Raw genomic sequence first — 26,499 nt, 5'->3', positions numbered from 1 at the left:
GCCAGCTTGTCCCTGCACCCCGGCCGCTGTGTCGGGAAGAGGAGCCCACCATCCCAATACCGGCTGCCCATGTGGCCTGGAAGAGTGAGGCGAGAAACCCAAATGAGGATGGCCAGTGTCCAGCCCAGCCCAGCCCCTGCAACTCCAGGCTGTTGGATTGAGGAACAAAGAGGCCTTGGGAATAATGGGCATGCTCCAGGTGTGGCTCCAAGCATGAAAATGCAGCAGGAGGTAAGAGTCCCTGCCCTCAAGGGGTTTAGTCTAATGGGCGAACACAACTTTATAAAAGGGGGCTAAAGCAGGTATGAGAGGTCAAGGCCTTTGCTCAAAATGGAGGTTCTAGGAAGAATTCAGCAATGGGAGAAGGGAGTGCCTCAGGGGCAGAGAGATGTGGCAAAGTCAGAAGAAACCGGCATTAAGTAAAAGGGGAGGGCAGTGCCCCGAGGGGACAACAGGAGGAATAAAGGGAGAATCCAGTGGACTCAGGGCAGCCAAAGGACTCCTTTGAGAAAGAAGGGGACAGCAGTAGCTTCCTGAGTCCCTTCATGGAGGGAAAGGTGCCAAAAAAGGGTGGAGATGAGCCGCCATTGTTGGGGTACAGGGGAGACGTGGGGTGAGGGCTTAGGAAGGCAGGCAAATGATGGGAACAAGCCCTAAAGCCAGCTCTGGGCTGGGGCTCTAGCACTGCAGCAAGGGACTGAACCCCTCTGACCCAGCTTTAAAAAGCTACCCCCTCCCCAGTTACTGTCAGCCCCTCCTCACAGCTTTCCTGCATCCGCATTGTCAGGGGGGAGAGCGCCAGGCATGCTGGCTCAGTGGCCCTATGATGCCCACTGCAGACTGAGAGACAAGCCCGCCTTAAGTTGCAGCAAGCAAGGAATGGCCCAGATGGCTGCCAAGTGCTTAGTTTTCCCCCTCTGACCCTTTCTGCCCACTCCCAGCTGCCCCTTTAATTGGGAGGGGGGTGTCTCCACAACCTGCCCAATGCCCAATCACTTTCCAGATGAGGTGGCACCCCTAACCCACACAGAGCTCTGGCTCTGGTCCCAGAGAACATCTGTCCCCCTCCCACACTGACCCAGCGAATCTGATTTCCCCGCTTTGGTCAAGCTTTGGCCCTGGCCAACTCCCCCATGCCTGCAGTGCACCCCTCCTCTGCTCCCGGCTGCAGCTTCTGCATCCCCTCCCCAGTGGCTTTAGTGAAATTTGGCTTTATTCTGTAATGTTTTTATACACTCCCATCTCCCCAATAGAATCTCAGCTCTTCAAGAGAAGGGATGTCTTCTCTCTGTAATTCTCTCCTCATTGAGGACGCCAGGAAATATGCGTGGCACACAGCAGGTGCTTAATAAATGCCTGCTGACTGTTGAAAAGAAAAACTTTATTTCCAAATCGAAGAGTTCCATCGCAGTCGCAGAGCCCAGCAGAACCAGACTCCTGTAGAGTGATTTCTCTCCCAAAAAGGCATTTATAAAAATAGGTCAATCTCCCTGCAAGATTGGACCTAGAGAAGCTGACCAATGGGAGAAGGCAACCCCAGGCCCAGCCTCCCGCAGCCCATCTGAGGTAAGGTTGTACTGCACTCTCAGCTCAGCCACACATCAAGGGAGACTGGCCTCCAGGGTCCAGGCCCCCATCCCACCGAGGCCGGCTCCCAGGGAGGTGGAATAGTGCCAGCAGACCACATTTGCTGCCACTGCTGCCCTCAGATGCTCTGCCCTCAAAGAACTGCCAGACCTGTGTCAGAAGTACCTCTCTCGGAGGCCAGGACACCGTGGCTTCCCAATGCCCAGCCGACCTCCAGGCTAAGACCGAGCAAAGCTGGCTTGGTGAACTCCTCCCTCATCACAATTCAGACTCGGACTAAACACAGACACTGCCCACCGTTCGTTTCCAAAGCGCTTGTGTACCAGTGCCACAAGAAACCAGAAAAAAATCCCAAAATAAGGTTCTGATCCAGCTAAGTAAATAAAATCACACTGTGGAACCACGGTGAGGAAGGCGGCCCTTGGGCCCTGCCCGGCGGGTCAGAGCAGCCATTCCCCCTGCTTCCCACTGAGCGTCTCGGAGCAACCTTTCCTGAGCCACAGAGGGTAGGCGTGCAGGCAGGCACGTGCATCCTGGGCATCCCTCACCGCGAGGCTGGCACGTGGGGCGCTGCGTGGGCCTCCTGCACCTCCCGCACCATGAGGATTCGCGTGAGCATCTGCTCCATCAGCTCGGTGCCCACTGGCTGGCCCGAGTACCAGATGGGGCTGTTGGGGGCCACAACGAGCTCCGGGACCAAGTAGAAGGCGTCGCTGGGCCCTTTGGCACTCTGGGGGCTAGAAAATGATAAACAAGTCACAGCAGGGAACACGAGGCCCACCCCCTACTCATAGCTCCCCCAGGAAATAAGGAGCCCATCCCAAGCAAAGCACTCTGTCCCCGGCCTCCCACAACCTCACCATTTGAAGCGATAGAAGTCATACAGTTTGATGGGACACTGCAGAGGGTTCTCGGGATTCTCCAGCTGCTCCCCATACATCTCTTCTGTCAGTAAAAGGGGAGAGAGGACCCCCAAAAGTCAGGCAAAGTTCTCCAGAAGGGGATCTTGTGCCTTACTAGCTCGTCACTCTCTCCTGGGCTCAAATACTGCCCTTGCTACTCAATAGTTCTGTGACTGATGATCTGTTTCCCCATTTGGCACAGGCAATGCTGAGTGTGGAGCAGGGGTGGCCGGAACTGGCTTTGGGACAAAAGTCTGGCGACTCCTGGTCTAAAAAACCCCTGTGAAGGTAGGTGTGCACACATGTGCTCTGGGTGGGCAATCGTCACCCAACAAACTTCGACATTCAGTGCCCAGGGGGCATCTGCCCGTACAAAGACCTGGGCTCTGACCAAGAGGAAGCTGGCAGGGCAGGCTGAGTGGTAGACCAGCTTCCTCGGGCAGCCAAGTCTGTGCCAATCAGCTCAGCTTGGGAAAACACCCCAAGACACAGTCCCTGAAGACAAGGGAACCCCTAAAGGGGCACTTGCTCAGTGGGCTGTGAGGCCACAGAGATAGGTGCAACGCACCCAACACCTCAACACACAACTAATCTACGGGTGGTAGCAGACTTTGGGCCAGGGTACATGTGCACACACACACACCTGCACATGCACAAGTGATAAACTCCTGTGGATTGCCTCCAATGCCCAAAATCCAATCTGAAAAGGGGTCAGTGGTCCTCCCCTAGCCTGTCCCCTCCCACCCATCTCAGTCCCAGGAGCCTTACCTTTCAGGCCGCCCAGGATCTGTCCATAGAGACGGAGGAATCTAACGGTGGGGCTCTTGTCTTTGCCCACGCCCGCGTTTTTGCGGGTTTGCTTGAGCACTTTGGAGAACGCCAGCTGGGAGTGCTGCTCCACTGTCTTGAGTATGAAGTATCTGCAGGGGCAGAAGGGCAGGGGTCACTGATGGTGCAATGTCATCAAGTCGCGTCAGACTCCCCTTAAGGGAGGTGAAAGGGGGCTGCACCTTAGAGAACTCTGAGAAAGGGATGGAGACTCTGGATTTCCCCTCAGTGGAGGTGTAGAGTCCCCCTAATTGGCTTGGAGATGGTACGGACAGTTCTTCTCAAGTCTACCATCACCATCTCATTTCTGGGTTCAAGGCCGAGCAACAAACTGTCATGAAGGCAGCAAGGAGAATGCGGGTGATACACACCACTGCCACACACCCCCACGATGCAGAAGGGAATCCTGAGTATCCAAGCCCCCCACAGGCCTCGCCCTGAGAACACTCTCAGGTCTCTTAGGGTACAAAGTTCAGCGCTAGGAACAGAAGGACCAGAAAGCTGGGGGGGGTGCCCACCAGCTAATGGGAAGGTTTGAACAGATCACCTCAGCAATGTCCCTGCATGCAGTGCCCTCTGACCCAAAGGACGGCTTTAGAGAAGCCTGGGCAGACTGAGGCAGAGGGAAACAAGCAGAACCAGAACCACGAGAGTGTATACCAGAGCGCTCTGACCCAGGCAACCTCGACCCTGCACTGCCCCAACACGGACGAGAATGACAGGCACAAGGGGCAGGTGGGGCCCTGGTGAGGCTTATTTGTGACGAGGGAGGGACAGAAGCACGCCAAGAGTTTAAGGCTACACCAGAGAGATGCCTCTGAAAGAAGCCCTGGACGGCTTCCGACTCAGCCACTGCAGGGACAGCTTTCCCCTCACATGTGCCCATCTGTCTACAAGGTTTCTCACTGATACAAATGTAATTAAAAAAAAAAAAAAAAACAGTTTATGGATTACTTGCTGTTCAGGAGAGGGGGGAGATGGGGAGGGAGGGAGAAAGATTAGGAACACGAGGTTTTGCAGGGGTGAATGTTGAAGACTATCTGCATGTATCTGGAAAAATCAAGAGTTATTAAAAAAGAAAGCCAACTTAAGGTAAGCCACATGGAATAGAGGTTGATGGGTCGTCTGGGTGCTGCTTTGTATGTAGAAGTTTTCGTGCTCTCGTATTGATTGCGCAAAAACCCCCAAAATTCTAAACAAGAACCCTTGAGCTGTAAGCAGCGTGACTCTCTCTCTGCCCTGTCTCTGGCTCTCTGTGACCATCTGCCTCTTCTATTGGCCAAAGCCCCAGCTGGGAGCATTCATTTTGTCCTCAGAGGAGCTGCTCGGCCTCAGGGTCAGCTTTGTGCGGGCAGCCTGCACTCCCACACACACGTGCATTAACCCCCCCCCCAATACACACACCAACCCCCCTCCCCAACACCTTGCCCAGAACAGCTGCAGCTCAGAAAGTGGCATTAGTGCCAGCAGTTGCTATGGAAGGTCAGACTCAAGCTTGTGCCCCTTAGCCAGAGGCTGTCAGGCTTCCTCGGGAGCCACAAGGAGAAGACTAAATGCAGAGCGAGCCTCTCCTCAGCCCACACTGCCAGGCCAGCTGGGGCTGCTGACCCTGCAAGGCGGGTCCATGGGGTCCCAGGGTACCACGGCCCCCCAAGGGAGGGCAAGGCTTCTCATGCTTTGCCAAAACATCAGAGCGGGGAGCATGGCAGCCTCAAGCGGGCACTGATCACCCAGACTTAAAATCTGGTGAAACCTAAGTGTGAAGGCATCCGTGTGTGTCCCCCACCCTAGAGAGCCAGCACAACAGCACCCACATAAACAGAAGCTCTTTTGGGGTTTTTGATCATTTAAAATCCTAGTGTATAAAGAGGTCCTGAGACCCAAAGTTGGGGGGAGCCCGGCTCTTACTTGGTGTTGAAGTACATCAGGGTGAAGAGGAGCGTGCTTGGCGAGTGAGCTCCCAGCTGCCGACAGTCCCACAGCATCTGCTCCAGGATGCAGCTGGACAGCACGTGCCCTGCGAGGGAAACCAGCTGGTGAGGGCATGGCAGTGGTTGGGCCCACCCCTCGCCCTCCCCCTTGGGCCCCACAGACACCCACCCAAGGGGCTGACTCGAGGACACCATCCTTTCATCACTTGGTGAAGCCTTTCCAGAAACTTCAGGTAGTAAAGGTCCGTGAAGATGTTGTCAATCCGATTATTGTCAAACATATGCTACAAAGGGAAGCAAAGAAAGCCAGTGAGCACAAAAGATCCCCCTTCCCACAGCGGTCACCTCCCCCACGTGACACCTGGAAAAGAGCATGGCTGGGGTCCCTCCTCCCAGTGCACGAATGGTGGGCTGCTGTTTCCCTTTTGGAAGAACCACCCTCTCCCTTCCAAGACTCCAAATGATATCATGGCATCTGTGACCCTCAGCATGGAGAGGGATCTTATCCACCAGCCACGGCCCAGCCCCCAGATCTCACTAGGGGAGGGGAGACAAGGGCACGTCCTGGCAGGGGAGCCTGCTCACCCAACGCTCTCCTGGCTGCTCCAAAGCCCTTCCACAGTTAGGGGAGGGAGCCCTGCCGCCCTAGTCCCTTACCTTCTGAATGCAGAGGAATAAGTAATAGAGCACATCTGCCTCGTAGCTGGAGCCGTCGCGCCTCCTGGCCTCCTGGGTCATCAGGCAGAGGCCTTGGTTCAGTTCTGCGATCGGCACAGACAGGACATCTTCCTGGAACAAGGTGGGCTTTCTTCCTAGAATGTCAAAGAGCACCCTTCCGTCAGTTGGAGGCTCTCCTCACTGCTTCCTGGCTTTCCTAAACACTAATCTCACGACCAGGGACTCGCCGTGCCGGGCAGCTTTGGCCTCTCCCTAAGAAAGGGGACCAAGCTCCCTGGCAACACCAGGCCCCGGCAGGCAACTCTGGGCCAGACTGGGCAGGAAACCTCAAGGACTCCACATAGAGCCTGGCACACAGGAGGTGCCTAATAAAGGCTTGCTAAGTGACTGCCCCAGAGCCATAGCAGAATCGCCTTCTCTAGACACAGGCAGACCCTGGGGGTCCAGTAAGCATCCCTACTTCCTACTCCCTGAGCCTCGCTCTCCGCCTTCTTCAGGGTTTTTTCGTTCTTCCTCTGGGCCCACGTCTTCCAGAATGAAGCTCCTTCTTGAGGTTGCAGAATCGATGGTGGGGCACAATCAGTCTCGAGCAGGGAGCTCGCCTCGGGGAGACATGCTAGCTCCGCGGGGGGCTGTGAGAAAACAAGCACACAGAAAGGGTGTATTGGGGGGGTGACCCATCTCATCTCCCCTCAGCCCATTTTTTAGGATGAAAGAAGGTAAAGCTTATTCCAATCAAGATGACATTTATTATTAACAAGCAACAAGAAGGGAAATCTCCTGGCAAAAATGTGGGCCCATGAATCCCAATTCATGTGGGGAGCTGGTACCCACAAGCTGCTGCAAGCTGTCTCATCTTAACCCCCCCCCCTCATGACCCTCGCAACAGACACAAGGACCCTTTCTCAGGAGTTATGGGTAACCACAGAAGTCCTAAGGATCAGCGTTGGGGACAGAGAGAGGAAGTCTCAATTCCCCAGCTTGTTTTCCAGTCCCCAAGACTAACAGGCCTTCAAGTCACAATACTGTGGTCATCAACTTTATCCTTTCCTTCCCTTAAGAAGCAAGACATCACCACCAACAGCAGCTTCCATCCAAAGAGGGCCTAAAGAGGCAAAGATTCATCCTGCCGGGTTAAGAGCCGAGTGTGAGCCTGGCACAGGTAAGGGAGCACCTTCTCAGGCCCAGGCCCAGGGTTCCCACCGGCACAATCCCCACCTCAGCCTTTGCTACCGAGAGAAGTCACACCCATCACCACCTCAGAGAAATCCAACGAGGGAAAAGAGGACTATCCTCACAAATCTCAAAGCCCCCAGATCCAAGGGAAAATTTGACAAGCAACAACAACAAATTCAGATATGGTGGAGCAATCATTAGACTTGAACAGGATTTAGGAGCAGCCACAATAAAAGACCACTGGACCCAGAATACAGTGTATCAAAATACCGTATATCAACAATCAAAACAACTAGGGTCACAGTCGAAAATATTACATCCAGCAAAATTAAATATAATATTGATTTTTTTTTAATGGACATTGAGAGAACTGGCAAATTCTCAGAATTTTATCTTAGACAAACCTGACCTCAAAAGAAAATGTAAGACATGTGAGTCAACATCAAAGACTAATTTAAACAAGGACAAACTGTTTTTGTTCTATATGTAGAAATGCGAACCATATATCTGAGAATGACATAAGTAATTGGGTGGTTTAGTCCAAAAGCAAGACTTGGGGCAGAGCCGAGTATGATGTGGCTCTAAAAAGCAAAACTATCTAAGAAAAGGTAATATAGTAGTACTTAGATAGTAAACAGTAATTATGCTTGGATGGAGGAATAGGGCTGGTAGTTCTGAAATCCTACTCAAATCAGGAATGGGTTAAAGAGGGAATTCACACACACACACACACACACACACACACACACACACACACACACACCCCCAGAATGGTAGAGCAGCCTCCAAAATGTATAAAGAAATAAAGAGAAAGGAATAGAATAAGGTAGGAATGGGTGGGATAAGTGTGTAAATTAATAGAAATGGGATAAAGAGGAAGGGGGAAGAAGAGGAGAAGATAAAGGAGGGATCCATAGAAGGGGGAAAGGGGAGCGGGAAGGTTAAATAATAGCAAGGCAAGTTAGTTGTTTGAAGTAAAGTAAAGTAGAAGAGATAACAGGAATAGCAAATAAAAAAATCTACACAAATACAACAACATTGATCAGGAGCAGAATTTTTTTTTTTTTTTAATGTAGGAATAGTAATTAATCTCAAAGTTAAACTTAAAAAAGATTCAATCAAGAGAAATCTACATTATGTGTCAGCCATATTAGTATTGTTTTAGATGTATGTGTATGTATATATGCATGTATTTGTGCATGTAAACAGATGTATATATACACAGTATACATAAACATATTTACTTGGGGGAGGTGAGAGAGGGGAAAGTGAGGGGAGAAAGAATAGTCAAGCACACAACAGAACAAAAGAAAACCTAAAAGGAAGCAAAAAAAAAAAAAAAAAAAAAAAGGACAGTCATGAAAAAATGTCTTCTATTATTATCTAGGATTTCTTGAAATAGAAATTTTTTTGTTACATATTTTGAATCCTCCCTGTTCTGCTAGATATTTAATAATTTTTTTTCTTTTTCTATTTTCTTTTGCATTTAAGTTTTTAAATTTTTTTTTTTAACTTTTTAAAGATAAATGGGGGCTTTTTGATCAATCTGTAGTTGTTTTTCATTTAAGAAAGTGAGGTAAAAGTCAGTACTGAAAATTCAGTCAGCCCGAGAAGGGGCAGCCCAGGACAAAAGCAATTCTTTGCTTGCTCAATCATTCATCTTCTTAAAAATTAAGCATCTTAGAGACATTTTACTATTTTATATATTTATTGGCTCTGATGATGATTAAGTTCATGATGGAAAGATAGAAAGATAAGAACAGCAAGAAGTAAAACAAAAACCAGCAAAGAGGGGCCTGGCACAATGCCTTGATCTCAAAATAGACCATGAACAATAATAACAAAAACATGTGTGGTCCTAGGAGAACCTGGGGGTCCTGGTTGGGGTCTCTCTCTCCCCTTCCCTTTCTCCTTTCTTTCTCTTTCTCCCTCTCTCTCCTTTCTCTTCTTTCCCTCTCCCCGCTCTTGTCTTCTCTCTCATTTGAGAAACCTACACTTAAAAAAACACTGAGAAACTGAATGTCTATTCAATTAAAAACTGCCAAGAAAACTGCTGACTAAAACCAAAACCCAATCTTGGGCCTCTGCTACCACCAAAATAAATTAACTTGGATCAGTTATGTTTTTCCCACAAATTAAAAAACTGGAAGAAAAGGAAATGACAAACTTCTCTATTAAGAAGAGGAAGAATATTTTCTCTCCATCAAATAAAAGAAACCACTGCAAACAAAATTTATGGGCTTAATTATATAAAGACAGAAAAAGACTTCACATGGCAAAAAAAAAAAAAAAAAAAAAAAAAAATCCCAATCTTTCTACAATCAAAAAAGACCAAGGAAAAATATTTGAAGTAACTTTACTGAAGGTCTGACATTTAGAAACTATAAAGGGCAAATGCAGATCCCCAAAACTAGAACATCTATTAAGCTGCCATCCAAAGGATGTGCCTCAGAGGACAGATCACCCAAGAGCATTTGAAGAAACCATAAATTGTTGCTGACTACGAAAAGACACTCACATCCCTAGGAATCTAGGGGAGGTAGAGGAGATTGACAAGATCCTGCTTCTCTCCTGTTACAAAAAGTAGCACCATGTGCTCCAGGCCCAGCCCTGCCAGAGTGGCTCAAGAACAAGGCAGGACAAGGCCCTCCAGAGCCGCCATCCCACACCACCACCCAGGACAAAGGGAGCAGAGGATTCTCAGCTGCTCTCTCTGTAACAACAGAAAAGTGGAAATAGCCCAGAGGCCCAACAAGGGAGCAGAAGGCGGGAGAGCAGCCTGTGGAGCTGCCCAGGGAGGGCCGGCCCCCTCCATCAGGACTTGGCACCCCAACTTGCTCCTCTGCTCGATGGTGTGATGTGCTGGCAGGTTTACCTTTGGCCCACCCCGACGGGGCTCCCTCCCACTCCAGAGAGCCTTTCCTGGACTTGGGGCCACTTTTCCAGCTCCTCAGGGAAGCTGAGAAGCTTTATGCTTCTCAGGCCCTGCCCCGCTAATCTTTGCCCTTCCCAATTTCCAGACATCCCCTCTTTTCTGCAGGGCCAAGCTCAAGGACTCTTCATCACTGACAGACCTGCAATCCTTTTGGGGGCACCTCCTATTGGAAGGGAGGTCTGGCTGGTTACAATCACCGCCTCTCACTGGAGGATGCTGGGGGCAGTGCCTAAGGCCCTGCTTTGTCTACACCCCAGCTCTTCTCCCCATCTTTAACATGACAGGGCTAGTGCCCAGGGAGCTTCTGAGTCCTGGCCCAGTCCAAGGGGAGCCCCCAAAGCAAAAGGTATGTGAACACAGCAAAGATGGAGCCCCCGAGGGCATCCCATGGAGAGCCTGGCAGAAGTCAGCACACCCACTGGGCCTGCCACCCCCTCAGGCACAAGCAGGAGGGCCACCCAGAGCAGGGGGGTCCAGGACAGGGCCAGCCCCAGACAGAGTCCATCCAGAAACCACCCATCTCCTCCCCTTTCAACCACCCATCTCCTCCCCTTTCTACCCACTTTTTTTCCACACTTTTCTCTCCTCTCCCTCCCTCCTTCCTTCCTCCCAGGTCACTGCTGGGGATCCAAAGGGAAGTCCCCACCATCCACCACATCCCACGCAGGAAGTTGCCTCTAAAAGGAACCCCAGGCCACCTAGAGCTTGGGGGCAGCGTCCCAGCCTAGCACTGGCCTGGGGTCCTGGACTTGACGGGGAAACACTTACTAGCAGCATCTGCTCGGGAGTCCAGTACTGAGGTGGGGGGCAGGGTCTTTCTCCTCCTTGGCCCAGGACAGGGATGGAAACACTGGCATCTACAAAGTCCTCCGGAAAGCTAGAGGAAACCAGGGTGGACGGGTCCTGAACGCTCTTCCCGGGCCTTGATGCATCCTTCAGGTTCTCGCTGCCTCCCTCGAGGCTCAGCAAAAACCCATCCCCAGGCAGTGCCCTCATGGGAAGCCCCTCACAAAGAGCTGGGGAAGCAGGAGGGAGGGAGATGGCATGAGCCTCCGGGCCAACACTGAGCGTGGGGAACGCAGACCAAGAATCCACGCCGAGCAGCGGGCCCATGGCCGAGGTAGGCTCCAGTCCGTGGTCGTAAAGCTGACTGCTGTCCACTGTCAACAGCTCGGGGAGCAGGGACGCACTGGGTAGCGGCAGCGAGGTCTGCCCGAGGGGAAGCGGGCTCGGGGACAATGGCGACCTCAGGGGTGAAGCATCCTCACCAGACAAGTCGAGCTTTCTCCGTTTCAGGGGCTGAGCCATGTCAAAAGGCCCGGGCCCGCTGTCCTGCTGGGTCTGCTTCTCCGGAGAAGGCCAGACAGCCACATGCAGCTGCCCTAGGGTAACCTCCTGGCAGGGCTGGAGCCGCCCGGGTGATGAGGAGGGCTGGTGGGCCTCTAAGGAAAGCCCCTGGGCTGCTCCCAGATGAGGCAGAGGCAAAGGAACAGATCGAGCCAGCTCCAGGAGAGAGTCTGCCACAGCCGTGGAATCGAGGTACTCAAGGTGTCCCTCCGGATAAAATGAAGCAGGGTGATGGGCAGACTGCTGGCCGGCCTCGGGCCCTGAAGCGGAGAATGCCGCCAGCCATTCAGGGAGGGGCTGCTGGGGCAGCATGGGGGCTGTCATCCTCACGGGGTCCTCGGAGAGGACGGAATTCTCCAGAGAATGCCTCATCCTCTTGGCAACTGGAAACAAGCACAAAGAATGGAATTAGAAGGCCCAGCCCACCCTCATCAAATGGGGTGTCAACAAACGGGGACTGGTAGCATGAGGAGCCCAGCGCAGGCAGCAAACCTCCACTGCCTGCCTAACAGTGCTTCTCCCCAGGCTGGCCCATCCTAGCTCGGACGGTTGGGGATTTCTTGTCAGGTACCCCCACCACCACCCCCTGGATCCTCCTCGGAGGTCCTCAGCTCACCCCAGACTGCTCATCAATACCTGTTGTCTGTGTGTATTTCCCAATAATACCCGCCACACCCTCAGCCTTCCCATCCCTCTCCTTCTTGCCAGGGAAATCATGTAGAAATAAAATTGGTCCTGTAGCAGCAGATCTGGCTTCAAGCTCTGGGAAGATGGAGCAATTTAGGTGGTTCAGTAGATACATGATTTTGTCAAAAGAACAAGATGAGTTCAAATCCTGTCTTAGACACTTAATAGTTGTGAGGTCTTGAACAAGTCACTTAAACTTTACCAATAAAATAAACATGACAATTCTACCTCAGTTAATTTACTTCTTCAGCGCCATACCAATTAAACGACCAAACACGAGCTTAAAAAAACGGTAACAAAATTTATCTCGAAGATCAAAAGGTCAAGAATACGAAGGGAATCAATGAAAAAAAAAAAGTTGAAATTAGATGGTCTCAAAATACCATATCTCAAACTATATCACACAGCAGTAATCATCAAAACAATCTGGTACCAGCTAAGAAATAAGGTGGTGGATTAGTGGAATAGATTATGTATATAAGACATGGTAGTAAATGGCCAGACAGATAACTAGATAACACTAGTTATCTAGCATTTGACAAACTCAAAGAAGCAAGTTTTTGGAATAAGAAATCACTGTCAGACAAAAATTGGTGGGGAAATTAGAGAACAGTTTGGCAGAAACTAAGAAAGACTAACAGATATTAGTCATATCATATCATATCAGGATAAGGTCAAAAATGGCTACGTGGTTTAGACAAAAAGGGCAATATTGTAAGCTAATTAAGGGAACAGAATCTGTTCTGTTGGATCTAAGGAAAAGGAAAGAATTTTTAATCAAACAAGAAATAAAGAGTACTACGGAATGTAAAATGGGAAATGTTGATTATATAAAATTAAAAGGTTTTTACATAAATGAAACTAATGCAGACAAAATTAGAAGTAAAACAAAAAACTTGAAACAAAACTTCACAGCAAGGGTTTCTGATAAAAGTCTCATTTCTCAAAAATCTAGGGAACTAAGCAAAACTTATAAAAATTAAGATGCTATTTCCCTCTTAACAAATGTCAAAGAATATGAACAAGCAATTTTCAGAAGAAATTAAAACTATTAATAATCATATTAAAATGCTCTAAATCACTTCTGATTAGAGAAATGTAAATTAAAACAACTCTGAAATAGCACCTCACACCTATCGATGTGGGGAAATGGGCACACAAATACATTATTCATAGAGATGTCACCTGACAATGATGAAAAATTACCCATGTATGTTTTGTAAATAAAAAGCTTTAATAAAAAAAAGTAATAAAACAATATGTGCACACGCACACACGCACACACACAGAAAGAGATGTGACCTGATCTAATCATTCAGGAGAATAATTTGGAACTATGTCCAAATGGCTATAAAATGGTTACATACCCTTTAATATAGCATAGCATTAGGTCTGTATTCCAGAGATCACAGAAAAAGAAAATCTAGTTACACAAAAATATTTATAGAAGCAGCTTTTCTCTGGTGATGATGAATTAGAAATTGAGTATGGAATCAATTGGGGAGTTATGGTTATGGTTATGGTACCTGATTGTCATGGAATACTGTCTTGATGTAAGAAATGACAAGCAGAATGGTTTCAGAAAAACTTGGGAAGACTTAAATGAACTGATGCCGAGTGAAGTGAGCAGAACCAGGAGAACGTTATGTCCAGGAACAGAAATATTGCAATAATAACAAACCAGGAAAGACTTTGCTAGCTACCCTGATCCAGACAACAACTCGCAACAATTCCAAAGGGCCCATGACATAAAACGCTATCCACCTCCAGAGAGAAAAGTGATATGTTCTGTATTCAGAATGAAATATAAGTTTTTTCTTTTACCAGTTTCTTTGTGGTTTTTTTTGCAACATAGCTAGCTAAAATGGGAAATAAATAAATGAGCAAAAATGAATAGGAACCACCATCCAGTGGCAAACTTTAATATATATAGTTAGTCTGGCATATTAAAGATGTCAGACTGACTGTGATCACCATTTCTTTTTCTAAACGTTCACCCTTTAATAATAAATTCTGGAATTTTTCAAGAAATTGTAGTCAAACTATTTAAGCCTGAAGTTTGAAGACTATTCTCTTTTTGGAAAATCTTGAAAACAAATGCTCTTATAAAAATCTGTGGAGCAACTCTCCATAATCTTTCAAAGATCACCAACAGCGATCGCATCTTTCAGATCTTTCTCTAAGAGTGTACATAGTTCCTCTATGGGCCAAGGGGCTTCAACTCATCAAGAGCCACTGACAGCTCTTTTACTACTTCTTACTGATCTACTCTCTTCTGTACTATTCAACTCCAAAAGTGAGCTCTGTTTTTCTCTGGTGTCCGCTATCACTCAGTTTCATCAACCCTGGATAGTGATCATCTCAGCCTTTCTTCTATAATTATCAGCTCAAGTTCCTTCTCCAACTCAGCGTACCTAACTCTTTTCTTCCAGGACTACACCATGTTTTTGTGTCCATCTTGTTATCTGATCTCACCCCCATCTTTTCTAAGTGTCTCTTGATAATCTAAGTTTGATCACTAGAAATTTATCCCTTTTTCTCCTCAGAAATCTTTCTTTTTTTGTCCTCATCATTTTACTTGAACGCTTCCAACCCCTCCTGGGTTGACACTCTCAGTCCCTAGGATCCAATCTTAATCATCCTTTCTCTAAATTCTTTTAAATCTGCTCTCTCAAAATTCAAGCTCTGATATTTCTACCTCATCCCAGATTTCTTCTTCTGAAACACAAATTCTCCGATAGAGTAATCACTTCCTCCCACGGTTCCCCCTCAGGAACTCCCCAAAGGAGCCCATCCCACTTCTAGTGCTCATGAACAGGACTCTTCTCCCCACCCTCAGGTCAAAGTCTGCCTCTGCCCTTCCACCCTAAGTTCCAAATCCGAGTGAGTTCACTCCACATGGCAGCCCTCCCTGTCCCCAAAGTCACTGTGTCCAGGCCCTTTGGTTCTTTTATAAGACAAATCTCCCCCTTCACTCTACTGAGCGAGGCCTTCATCAGGCTGGCAGGCACACTTATGAAGCACCTACTTTGTGCCAGGTTTTTCTAAGCTCTTGATTCTCCTGGTTGTCCCTCCTCTGGACATTGAATCACTTAACATCCTTCCTAAGCTGTGGAGTCTAGAACTGAGCCCAAGACTCCAAGTAGTCTGACCAGACCTCAGGATGGTGGGAACCTCATCTGTCTCTCTCATCCTGGACCAGATACTTCTCTTGATTCAGCCTAAAATGACCTGAGTTCTTCTGACTCCCGTCCTAGCTGGCTCATTAAGCTTGCATCCCACTAAACACATGTGGCTGTCAGCCCTTTCTCATACTGGTGAAGCTGACTTTTTGAAAGCTCACACAGGTGAGACTTTCCATTCACCCCATCATATTTCACCACATTTGATCAGTCCACTGTTCCACCTATTAAGATCTTTGTGGATCCCACAAGACATTCTGAAATGGGGCTCAGTTTCTCTCCCCACTTGGAGTCACCTGCAATGCTTTAAACTTTTATCCAAGTCAGTGATGAAATTAAAACATAAGCATTAAATAGCACAGAATCCAGAACAGTGATCCCCAACCCTTTGGAGACCTGCCTCCAAGCTGATATTAAGGCTCATTCAACCACTTCTCCACTCACTTAATGGAGTCAGCATCAACCCTCCAGCTTGTCCACCCACAAGCATTTAACAAAGTCAAATATCTTCCCCAAACCTGCAGCCACAACCACCCACAACAACCACAATTCTGTCCAAGAAGGAAAGGAGGTTTGCCTGGCATGATCGCAACTCCAAGTTTTGCTGGCATTCTCTCAAAGACCACCACTCTTTTCTCAAAATCTGCTTTACTTATAGTCCTAGAATTCTATCAGATCAAGCTCTAGTTTGCTAAACTTCCTTTGAAGAGAAAAAAAAAAAAAAGAAGAAAAGAAAAAAGCCACAGGTCTTTCTCCAGTCCCTTGCCAACAAGTTTAGTCACTCCACACAATCTTTCACAGACAATTCATCCTTCCTTCTGGGCAATGGGAACTACACTCAAGGGTTCAAATAAAAGGCATTTTATTGGGCCTGGCCCTAACGTAATAATGCCCCCTGGTTCCTACGTCTTTCACTCCATGTGACCAGTGGAGAATTACTGCACATGAGGGACAATATCAGAAAAACCCAAAATAAGTTGGGTGGCGGAGGGGGGGGAGAGGAGGGGGCTGCCAGATACACTCCCCACGTGATCCACTAATGAATGTCCGCAAAGAGCAAAGTAGGAATGGAGTGCCCCCAGTGAAATGATAGATGTCCGATGCTCCTTCCTCCTTCTTGCTCAGGTTAGACACAGAGTTGGAGATGCCAGAAAGAATGTCAGCAGGCGCCAGAACTAGTAGAAAAAGTAAAGATGTGGAAAGACACATCGGCCCAGAGTGGACTCCCTTCCACTAAGGAAAGTGGAGGGCTCCCCGGTGTTGCCCTGACTGGGCCAAAAAGAGCAAGTCAGCTTTGCTAGGGCTGCAGTCTTCAATTTAGTTCTCCCACTATAAGCACACCCCCTTTAAAAGCCCCTGAAGACATGTACTGATTGGCTGCTTCCCTTCAGCACCAGCATCCAGCCAGGACGGGACCACAATGGAAAGAACCTAAAGTCTGTTGCTGATGCCTGAACTAAACGAGGTTTCTCGACACTAGCTTCTACTTGCATTCACTCTTCACCCCCTTTATTAAATCCACCTTACAGGGTGGTAGCAAGGAGCTCATTTTGTAAACCAAAAAGTGTTACAAAACTATGAGTATTTATTGCTCCTAATCCTCTTCATCTGCTGCTGCTGCACCCCTCCCTCTCCATCCCCATCATAGGCCTTTCTTTCCTATTGTTAGGTCTTTCCTCCTGGCAGCAGCAATCATGAAGTGATCGGGGTAAAAAGCCATCTAAAAATGTTCTTTCCTGCAGATCTCCCCATCCAAAAGACTTTCACGAGCCCTCTGTTCAGCCCAAAGGGTCCAACCTCCCTGACAGAGAACTTGCCCACACTCACTGATGTTCAGGACACATTAGGTTTTATAAAGCAGATCCTTCTCTCAGACAGAGAACCTCATGGGCGCATAGCACAGATCCAAAGGACAAGGCTCACTCATAAGGGGCCTACTCTGATTCCAGGCGCCTTCCCAAACAATTCTGCCATCCAGGATATAACCCCAAAGCAAAACTACAACGTCTAACTGGAGCCACAGGGCTCAGAGAGCCGGACATCCTGCCACAGTGCAAATCTGGGAGCTCTGGGACCCAAACACCACTTACTACTGTAACCCGCGGGATGCATGGACCCTGTAGGGGACTGAATGCCTTCTAAGTTAGTTTCTGGGCCAGTGCTGATGGTTAGAAAGCTCTCCCTCCATCGGCTTCTTTGACTCTCCCGTGGCTCCCACCTCTAAGCTCTGATCCTGGGAAGTACAAAACTAACCCCGCTGATAAATAATGGGTCCGATGAAGCTCTGCGCGCCATGCTGTCTCTCAGACTCTTTACCACTGCCGTGCCATACCCCAAAACAGCGATTCTGGCCTCAGCACTTTCGTTCCTCCAATTCACCTGAGCCACCAGCCCCTGACTGTTTCCTGCCAGCAGATGGTCTTCAGAGATTTCCCGAAGGTAAGATCACAAAAGAAACTGAGTCAGTCAGACAAAGGAAACTATTTAGCTCGCGCTTTTGTGGTGTTTAAAATCTAAGGCTTCACCACAAGACTTGGCCCTTTTGCATAAAACTCCGCGTGCCTCGGAAGGTTCGGCCTCGTGGCCAGGCTTTAGTTCTCAAAATGAGAGAAAGAGAGCTGTAATGGGGCTTGGAGGCCACACGGTTCGGCCACGGAGTGGGAAAGATGGCACGAGGAGACAACTGCAGCCCGGAGGCGAGGAGGGACGGGACCAAGGTGCCGCGGCACTGCACAAGACCAAGGGGCAAACGGGCGTCAGGGATTCCCCAGGGGTCGTCAGTAACAGGGCCGGGGATCAAGCGCATGGACCGGGCATTCCCGGGCTCTCGCAGGCGCTTAGCCGTGGGATATGGCCGGCCACGCAGACCCCGGGCGGGTCCGACTCGGACCCGGGCACTTCCGAAAGCATTTCCATTCACTAGGAACTTTTCTCGGCTTTCTACACGCGGTTCCATTCACTGGACTAAAGAAGAGAGGCTTCTGTCACAGGGGCGCCCGGGGGAGAACCCCACAAAACTATGGGCTCAAGGATGGAGGGGGACCCGGCAACAGAACCTCAGTCAAGAACCTCTGGGACGAATTCCCGCCTCGAGCTGCCCCGATACGCCCGGCCCCGAAGCACCTCCTCGCAACCCCCCGGTAGGAGCCGCCGAGCGCCGGCGCGAAAGAGACGCACGAGCAGAGATTGACAGATGGAGACAGAGACCTGGAGACATATGGAGAGACAGGCAGAGAAGGAGAAGCAAAAGCGAGGAGCCACCGCACACACGCGCCCCGGCTCTCGGCCTCGGGGGTCGCGGCCTCCACAGTCGCGGGGTCCCAAGGCTCGAGAGGGTGGGGGGGTGGGGTCTCGGGGCGTCACCTCAGCTCGGGTCCGACGCCACTGCCGCCGCCATCTTGCTCGCCCGCTTCTTCTCTCGGACTCCCGCCCCCTCGGCCGCTAACCAATCGCCTTCCCTTAACCTCGCCAATGGGCAGGGCCGGGGAAAACTTCCTCAGCCAATCTATGTCGCCCGCCCAGGGCGGGGAGGCGGGGGCAGGGGCGTAAACGGCCAGGGCGGAGATTCCATACCCAATCAACAGTAACTTCGGGAAGCGTGGCGGGTCACGGGGAGACGCTTCACCCAATCATAAGTGGATTCCTGGAGCTGGGCGGGGCGAAGAGACGCTCACATCCAATCAGCGAGCGGAGAGAGGTGGGGCCAAGTGTTTGGCGGGCCGGCGACCGGGAGCTGTCGGTCAGTCTGTCGCTCCGACTGTCCGGCTGGGGCGGGGCAGCTGAGGAGGCTTTAGGGAGGGCGGGGTCCGACCGAGCCCAGAGCTCGTGGTCCGGCTGGACTCGGGCTGCCTGCGAGTGAGTGCGGAGGGACGCGCCTCCTCCGGGAGTTCCCCGGTCTGGAGCCAAGCACGCATACCTGTGTAGTCCGTGGGAGCTCCGCGACCTAAGCTGCCCCAGGCCGCGGGCGTGGTCTGTGCACTGAACCCCCTGCGAAAAAAGTGGTGCCTCAGGAGTTCCTCCCTGTAGCCGTCTCCCCTCCCCCATCCTCAGGTCACACTGATTCAAGCCCTGCTCTGTGCCTGAGCTGTGCAAAGTGCTCCGAGGTCAGGCCTCCCACATAGAATTCGCCACTGAGCCCGGTGGGGGAGGCGGTGCCCCAGAAGCTGCAGCTGGTGGGGGTCTCCCTAATTCCCTCCTCCGGATGGGGGTGCCCCAAGAGTCCGCTCCCGAGGGTTTTCTCCTTCCGCTCTCCCCAGCCCTCAGGAAGGCCCTGCCTGGGTCCCAGCCATCCCCGGTCTCCGTGGGGATCCCAGAAAATACCCCTAGACACCGCCAAGGGCTAAAGACCGCGGTTTGTCGCCCCACTCCTCCCAGGATCCCCAGCGGTGCCTGAGTTGGACGGACCTTTAGGAACCACCTGCCCAGCTCCCTCCTTTCACAGATGGCTAAACTGAGGTCCGGCAGTCGGGAGAGGGCGCAGCCACGGGGGAGCTTTTCCCTGTGAGTCAGAGAAGGAAAGCAGCGCCCGGTCTGATCTCTATGAAGGAGGCAAGGCCCCGCTCCAGTGCATCTCCCCCTGCCGGCCCAGGTCCTGCTCCCCTGAGTGCTCTGGAGGCAAGAGGGTCTCCTACCATCCACACAGACAAGAATAGAAGGTTCCAGGGAGAGAACCAGGGCCCCCGGGACAGCTGCATGAGGAGGTCACCCAGACACTTGGCCGGGGAAGCTGCAGAAAAGAGGAGACTGTGGGCATCGCAGGTGGAGCCGGAGGAAAGTGGCCGCCCACTTGGATTTAGTGAACGCTTCTCAAGCACTCACCCGATACTAAAACCTAGGAGTACAAAGAAAATCATTTCTGCCCTCCAGGAGCTTCCGTCCTACGGGGAAAACAACCTGTACATAGTGAAGTCTGAAATGTTTATTTACACAAATAAGATGTTTTTTCAATCATTTTTGTGGGTGCAATAAGATGAATAATCAAGGACATCCCTGAGATGAGCCTTGAGGGAAGCTATGGATTTTAAGAGGTTGGGGTGAAGAAGGAAGAGTATTCCAAGCATGAGGGACACGTGAGTATTCCAAGCACTTGGAACTTGCTGGTCCAGTTTGGCCTGAAATGAGTCAAGGGGAGTGGTATGAAATAAAACGGGAAAAGTAGGGGAATTGGGGGCTCTTATTACTGGCTAAGGGATTTGTCCTTCACTAGAGCAAGAAATAGTGAAATGGCTTTGGATCCTCCTTCTGACATCACCTGTGTGACCCTGAGCAGTGACTTCACTTCCGGATGTGTTTGGAATGATAGCCTCCAAGATGCCTCTGGACCCATAATTCCCTAGGACCAGTATGGAACCACTTGTGGTTCAGTGTTTAAAGTAGGGGCCATTGAGAGACCTTTGAATTAGGAAGATGATTTTGGCAACCAGGTAAAGGACGGATTAGGGGCAGGGGAGAACTGAAGGAGGAAGCTCCTTGTGGAAAGTGGCGATTAAAGCCTACACTGGAGGAACGGCCATCTGGCCTGTGTGGCCTGAAGTAGGGTCAAGAAGGAAATGAATGGGCAAGACGTGAGGTTAGAATGGACAGGATTAGGAACCAGATATTTAGAGGGAAGATTCAAGATGAGTCCAGGTATTCAAATCTAGTACCCTGGGATGGGAAGACATGGTTCCTCAGCAGGCTGATTGTTGTCTTTCCTTCTCAGAGGACCAAAATGCATCACTATATTAGAAATCGAATAACAGTATCCAACCAGGTTATCAGATCAATAGGAGTTCGGAATGCTCCACCACAGCTCCAACATATGAAGAGTCCATCTGTTTCAGGCATGTTAATTTTGAGCTAAATGGCAGTGGACATAAGGAAATTTGAGACTCAAAATTCAGGAAAGAAAATTCGTACTGGAAATAATGATTGCAAATCATCTGCTTAGAGAAGATAATTGAACCCAAGGGAACAAATGAGATCCCAAGGGAGAGGAAAGACAAGAATCTAATAATCTTGGGAATGAGCAATAAGACCACAAGGAGAGTCAGGAGAAAGCGATCACAGAATCCAAGTGGGGTAACGGGTGGTCAGCAGTGTTTAAAAAGCTGCAGAAAGTTTAAAGGTGAAAACTGAGGAAAAGTTGTATAATTTAGCAGTTAAGAGATTATTGGCTGTTTTTGTCAGAACGGTTTCAATAGAACATTTGAGGTCAAAAGCTAAACTGTAAGAGGTTGAGATTTAAGTGATTAGGGGGAAAGTATATGTGTCTTTCTAGGAGTTGTATAGTCAAAGAAGGAGAAATACAGGATTTTTCTGGACCCAGAAAAGATAGCAACTGTGCTTGAGTTAATTGTAATGGGAAAAAAAGGATAAGGAATGGACAGGGAAAGAAGTCACAGTCAGATTGGCAGTCACAAGAATAAGAACGGGTTTCAGAGTGAGGTAGAGAGAGGTGAAGGACAAGGGACTGTTCCAAGTTATAGATGTTAGACAGAGTAATCTCTGGTAATGATGAGGTCTAAGGTTGAGGGTTACTGAGGTTGATCTAGGGTGGCTTTGGGATGGAGTCATTAACATAAATATTGAAGTCACCAAAGAGGAGAAAAGCAAATAAGGTTTGGAGTAAATCTGAATTAGGAAGATGAAGAGAGTATGTGATCTAAAAGCTGGTAGTTGAGGCTGGAAAAATCTGTATAGGTCATCTGGAGAGATGGAGTTAATTAACCTCAGAGGAAAAGAAAGTGCTGAGTAATGATAACAAAGGGAGGATCTGGACAAGGCAGTGGTGGAAACTATGTGTCTCAGGACCTAAAGAAAGTAGTAGCCAGCATGTCTGGAGACAGTGACCCAGGAAGGACAGACCCAGCGTCCAAGAACATTACAGAAGATGGAAAGGGGCTTTTCCTCTCCAAAGCCAGAAATTCTAGCGCCCAGAAAAGGAACAGGAGGCAGGAATTTCTAACCACAAAAACAGAAGTACCAAGAAAGAGTTGTTGTCTAGGTCAACCCCAAATTTCTCATTAGGATTCTGGTCTAAACTAAGGTATCTCTGGTCATGGACTATTCACCTCACAGGAAGGGCAGGAAAAAGATTGGGATACTCAATGACAATTGAAATCATTCAGAAATGGAGAAACACAGCCTCCAAAATAATATGTCAGCAGAAAAAAAAATTCTATTTAAAAACATTGATAGCAAAGAACTGAAAATTGGGTGCCCATTGAGAGGGAATAATTTAACAATCTGTGGTATAGATGTAGAATGAGATATTATGAAGAAGTTGGAGAATTCTAGGAAGACTTATCATGAACTGATGCAAAATAGAGCAGAACCAGGATAATAAGATGCATGACTATGACTTAAGCAAAACAAAAATTGATCTTTGTGTCATTATAAACAACCAGCAAGAACCCCAGAGACCGGGTGAGAAAATACACCCTCCTCAAGAAAGAAGCAAAACTGTGGCTATAGAATGGTTTGTATGCTGTTAGAAATGGCCAATGTATTGGCTAGTTCTGCTTTTATGCGAGACTTTCTTGGTTGTTGGGGTTAAATCTTTGTTACCAGGAAAAATTTTTAAAAATTAACAAAACTTTTTTTAAAAAGAAAGATTCACTTTGCAAAAATTTGTTCTACATTCAACTTTTCAACTGAAAAAAGGCTTGATAAATACTTTCATGCTTAAATGGGTAAGATCTTTGCTCTGGGCAATAAAGTAAAAGGCTATAACACAAAGCTAACTATAACATACAATGAGTTCATCATGAGAGAGATGCAAAACAAAGCACTATGTGAGGTCCCAGGGTGGAGGGATTGGGAAAGGCTTTAAAGAATGGGAAAGAATTTGAGAGAAAATGAGCAAGAAAAATCTCTCAGAGATAGTGAACAGTGTAAGCAAATGATTAGAGATAGAAATGTGGGAGATATTGAGAAATCTGACTTGGACAGGGCAGAAGATACCTGGAAGAAGAGAAAAGAGGATAAGAGCCCCTAATAAAGCAGATACAAGGAAAAATTGACATACACAAAAGAAAATAACTGCAGTGAGAAAGGGCACAGAGGGAGGTGTTCCCAAAATCTATGTGAATGCACAAAGATGTATCAAATAAATTAAAATAAGCTAATTTAAAAGACATGGAAGATAGAGACAAAGATAGATAAGGGAGAACAAATTATCATAGTATAGCAAGGTCCTTTGGGGGGGAAAAAAGTAAAAAGTCTGAAGCTAAGAATAAGTTGAAGCTTCAAAGGAAGGCTAAAGGACAGCAAAAAGATGATGTTTTTAGTTATCTTGGTAGGCAAAAAAGGATCCCAGGCCGTAATCTGAACCATTCTTCCTCAAAAGTCAGAGCCTTTTGTACCTAACCTTCAACTGAAGAACTCAGTTCAGGACCTCATATGGGAAAGAGCCACAAACAATACACACCCAATTTCCCTTCTTCCCTAGTTTTCGAAAGAAGTGATATCAATCCCAGCTATTCACAAAATGAGTTTGGGAGACCCGGTAAAAAATGCCCTATCCCCATATTACAACTAATGAGTACACAATATCAGTGATGCTAAGTTCCTGTTCCCTAATCACCATTTCTCATTCGTTATCCAATTCTGTCATCCTCCTCCTGAGCTCTAATCCAATTCCATCCACTTTCCACTGTGTCCTCAGGAACTCTGTTCATTTATAAACTGGTCTTCATCTTTGGCCTTTTTCTTTCCTACTCCTTCCTGGCCATCCTTTCTGATCTTGGAGGCACCTTTTCTCATGTCCTCCAATAGCCTGATTCAGGAGGAGAAAATGTCATATTCCTAGCTCCTATTCCTGCCCCCTTCCCATGCCCAAAGCCATTCAGAAGGCTTATCTCTGGTGCATTACTTTGCATGAATTCTTGTGGGAGTTCTTCACCATCCCCCAAGATATTCTCCCTCCATTCTCAAGGGACACTAGGGAACTTCAGCATCCAGAGGCATTGCTGCTCATTCAACACTCAGGTTTTCTGGGCTTTCAACCTCAGCTTCACAATCAATAACTTCATTTCACCTCAGCCACACAGAGACAGTCACACTGTCCCTGTTCACTCATTCAAATTCTGGAATTCCTCCATCTAAACATAGCCTATGATTCCATCTCCCTCAGCGTCTCAAGAAGTCTTTTCTTCATCCTCATGGAGCTTCAGTCCTCTCATTTCTCCCTCATTCCTCTGTGTGTTTTCCTAGGCTATCACCCTTCTTATGACTTCACTACCTTACCCCCCCACCCCGAGCTTAACCCTAGAGATGATCTCTTTCAACTTTGTTGTCCCCAAATCACTTGCCTCCTTATCACCATGTGTTCCCAGCTAAACCCCAAGTTGGAATACTTTGACCTTCCATCTCTGCTCCTACTGACCTATGGCTGAATATAACAAGAGATTACACAATTGTACTGAGTTGGTCCACTACAAATTTGTGTTCTCATCCCAAATGAACACTTATATTGTTGAAACTTAAAACAGAAACACACTCAGAGTTTAAAAAAAAAAAAGGACTAGAGCAAAATAAGCTATGCTTCAATTAAAGTAAAAAAAGACAACTAGCAGTCATGATTACAAAGAACCAAATTAGATCTAATTAAAAGAGATAATCAGAGAAACGATTATTTTTTTTTTAATATTTTTTTTTATAATAAATTTTATTTTATTTAATAATAACTTCGCATTGACAGAATCCATGCCAGGATAATTTCTACACGACATTATCCCTTGCAATCACTTATGTTTCGTTTTTTCCCCCTCCCTCCCTCCTCCCCCCCCCCAGGATGGCAAGCAGTCCTATATATGCTAAACATGTTGCAGTATATCCTAGATACAATACATATTTGCAGAACCAAACAGTTCTCTTGTTGCACAGGGAGAATTGGATTCAGAAGGTAAAAATAACTCGGGAAGAAAATCAAAAATGCAAATAGTTCACATTCATTCCCAGTATTCCTTCTTTGGGTGTAGCTGTTTCTGTCCATCATTTCTCCAATGAAACTCAGTTAAGTCTCTTTGTCAGAGAAATCCACTTCCATCAGAATACATCCTCATACAATATCGTTGTCGAAGTGTATAATGATCTCCTGGTTCTGCTCATCTCACTTAGCATCAGTCCATGTAGGTCTCTCCAAGCCTCTCTGTATTCATCCTGCTGGTCATTCCTTACAGAGCAATAATATTCCATAACATTCATATACCACAATTTACCCAGCCATTCTCCAATTGATGGGCATCCATTCATTTTCCAGTTTCTAGCCACTACAAACAGGGCTGCTACAAACATTTTGGCACATACAGGTCCCCTTCCCTTTTTTAGTATCTCAGAGAAACGATTATGATAAAGGGTACTATAAACGATGAAATAATATTTTAAAAATTGATAGCGTTTCTCTGAAAAAAGACCTTATTTCTCAAAAATATGTCAAATATAGAACTGAAACAAATTTCTAAAAATAAAAGCCATTCCCCAATTGATAAATATCAAAGAATATAAATGGGAAATTTTCAGAAAAAGAAATCAAAGCTACCTACGGTCATTTTAAAAATGCTCTAAATCACTATCAATTAGAGAAATGCAAATCAAACAACTCTGAGGTACTACCCCATATCTATCAGAAATGACAAATGCTTAAGGAAATAGGTACACTAATGAACTGCTAGTGGAGCGGTAAAAAGACACGAGATTTGTAGGACAGACTATGCTGCCAGCTCTGCCAATATTAAGGCCAAATGTCAGGGGACTGATCTGTTTTGCCCTGATGTGCCAGTTGTAGAAACAGACCTTCAAGAGAATACTGAGATCCCAAAATAATAGTGTCCCTGCCAGCTTTGTTTTATATATCTATATATATACAGATATATCTAGATAGATAGATATGCATAGTTTTGTTTCAGTTAATTGGGAGAGTGTGTGAGACTAGGTCCTTTTTTAGCAGGAGGAGAAAATTGTGTAATGCATTTCAACACCAATCCAAGGCCAGGTCACATATTATATAGAAACAGAACAATGAAGGCATAGTGCCAGAGATGACTCAGGGTCACTTACAAGTGTTCCCATCAGATAGTTGAAGCTTCTTTGCTGTTTACATTTACTCAAGGTAGTTTACATTTTCCTGTAGGGTCATAGGTCACATTTCTACTCTGATCTACCCTTATACAAGCAATGAATTGGTCTATCCGTTCTGGACAACAAGTTGGGACTATGCCCAAAGAGCTATAAAACTGGGCATACCCTTTGACATAACAATACCA

The 26,499-nt window shown here is 47.7% G+C and overlaps 1 protein-coding gene across 2 annotated transcripts; it reads right to left on the bottom strand.

Moving 5' to 3' along the window:
* Positions 1 to 1,360: 1,360 nt before the first annotated feature.
* On the bottom strand, positions 1,361 to 18,697 carry QRICH1 (glutamine rich 1). 2 transcript variants are annotated; one of them, XM_051962619.1, is made up of 9 exons: positions 18,617 to 18,697; positions 10,806 to 11,767; positions 6,387 to 6,558; positions 5,906 to 6,060; positions 5,418 to 5,532; positions 5,226 to 5,334; positions 3,258 to 3,409; positions 2,448 to 2,532; positions 1,361 to 2,324 (listed from the first exon to the last, which is right to left on the bottom strand). In XM_051962619.1, exons 2-9 carry the CDS (start codon positions 11,754 to 11,756, stop codon positions 2,132 to 2,134), a joined length of 1,932 nt encoding a protein of 643 aa, XP_051818579.1. In that variant the 5' UTR covers positions 11,757 to 11,767; positions 18,617 to 18,697; the 3' UTR covers positions 1,361 to 2,131. The 2 variants fall into 2 exon arrangements, with proteins under 2 accessions (XP_051818579.1, XP_051818578.1); XM_051962618.1 differs by lacking the exon at positions 18,617 to 18,697 and adding an exon at positions 18,461 to 18,584.
* Positions 18,698 to 26,499: the final 7,802 nt, after the last annotated feature.

The sequence above is a fragment of the Antechinus flavipes genome, chromosome 5 (assembly GCF_016432865.1).
Source record: "Antechinus flavipes isolate AdamAnt ecotype Samford, QLD, Australia chromosome 5, AdamAnt_v2, whole genome shotgun sequence".
Taxonomy (NCBI): Eukaryota; Metazoa; Chordata; class Mammalia; order Dasyuromorphia; family Dasyuridae; genus Antechinus; species Antechinus flavipes.
Note: the sequence above shows the minus strand (reverse complement) of the source record. Positions and strands in the feature narration are given on the sequence as shown.

What these genes read in the sequence shown, in the direction of transcription:
- QRICH1 (XM_051962618.1), bottom strand. An exon ending in CTCCCGAGCAGATGCTGCTA is followed by an intron (nt 6,559 to 10,805) that starts GTAAGTGTTTCC and finishes GTTTTCTCACAG; the next exon opens with CCCCCCGCGGAGCTAGCATG. An exon ending in GATCCTGGGCGGCCTGAAAG is followed by an intron (nt 2,533 to 3,257) that starts GTAAGGCTCCTG and finishes TTTTACTGACAG; the next exon opens with AAGAGATGTATGGGGAGCAG.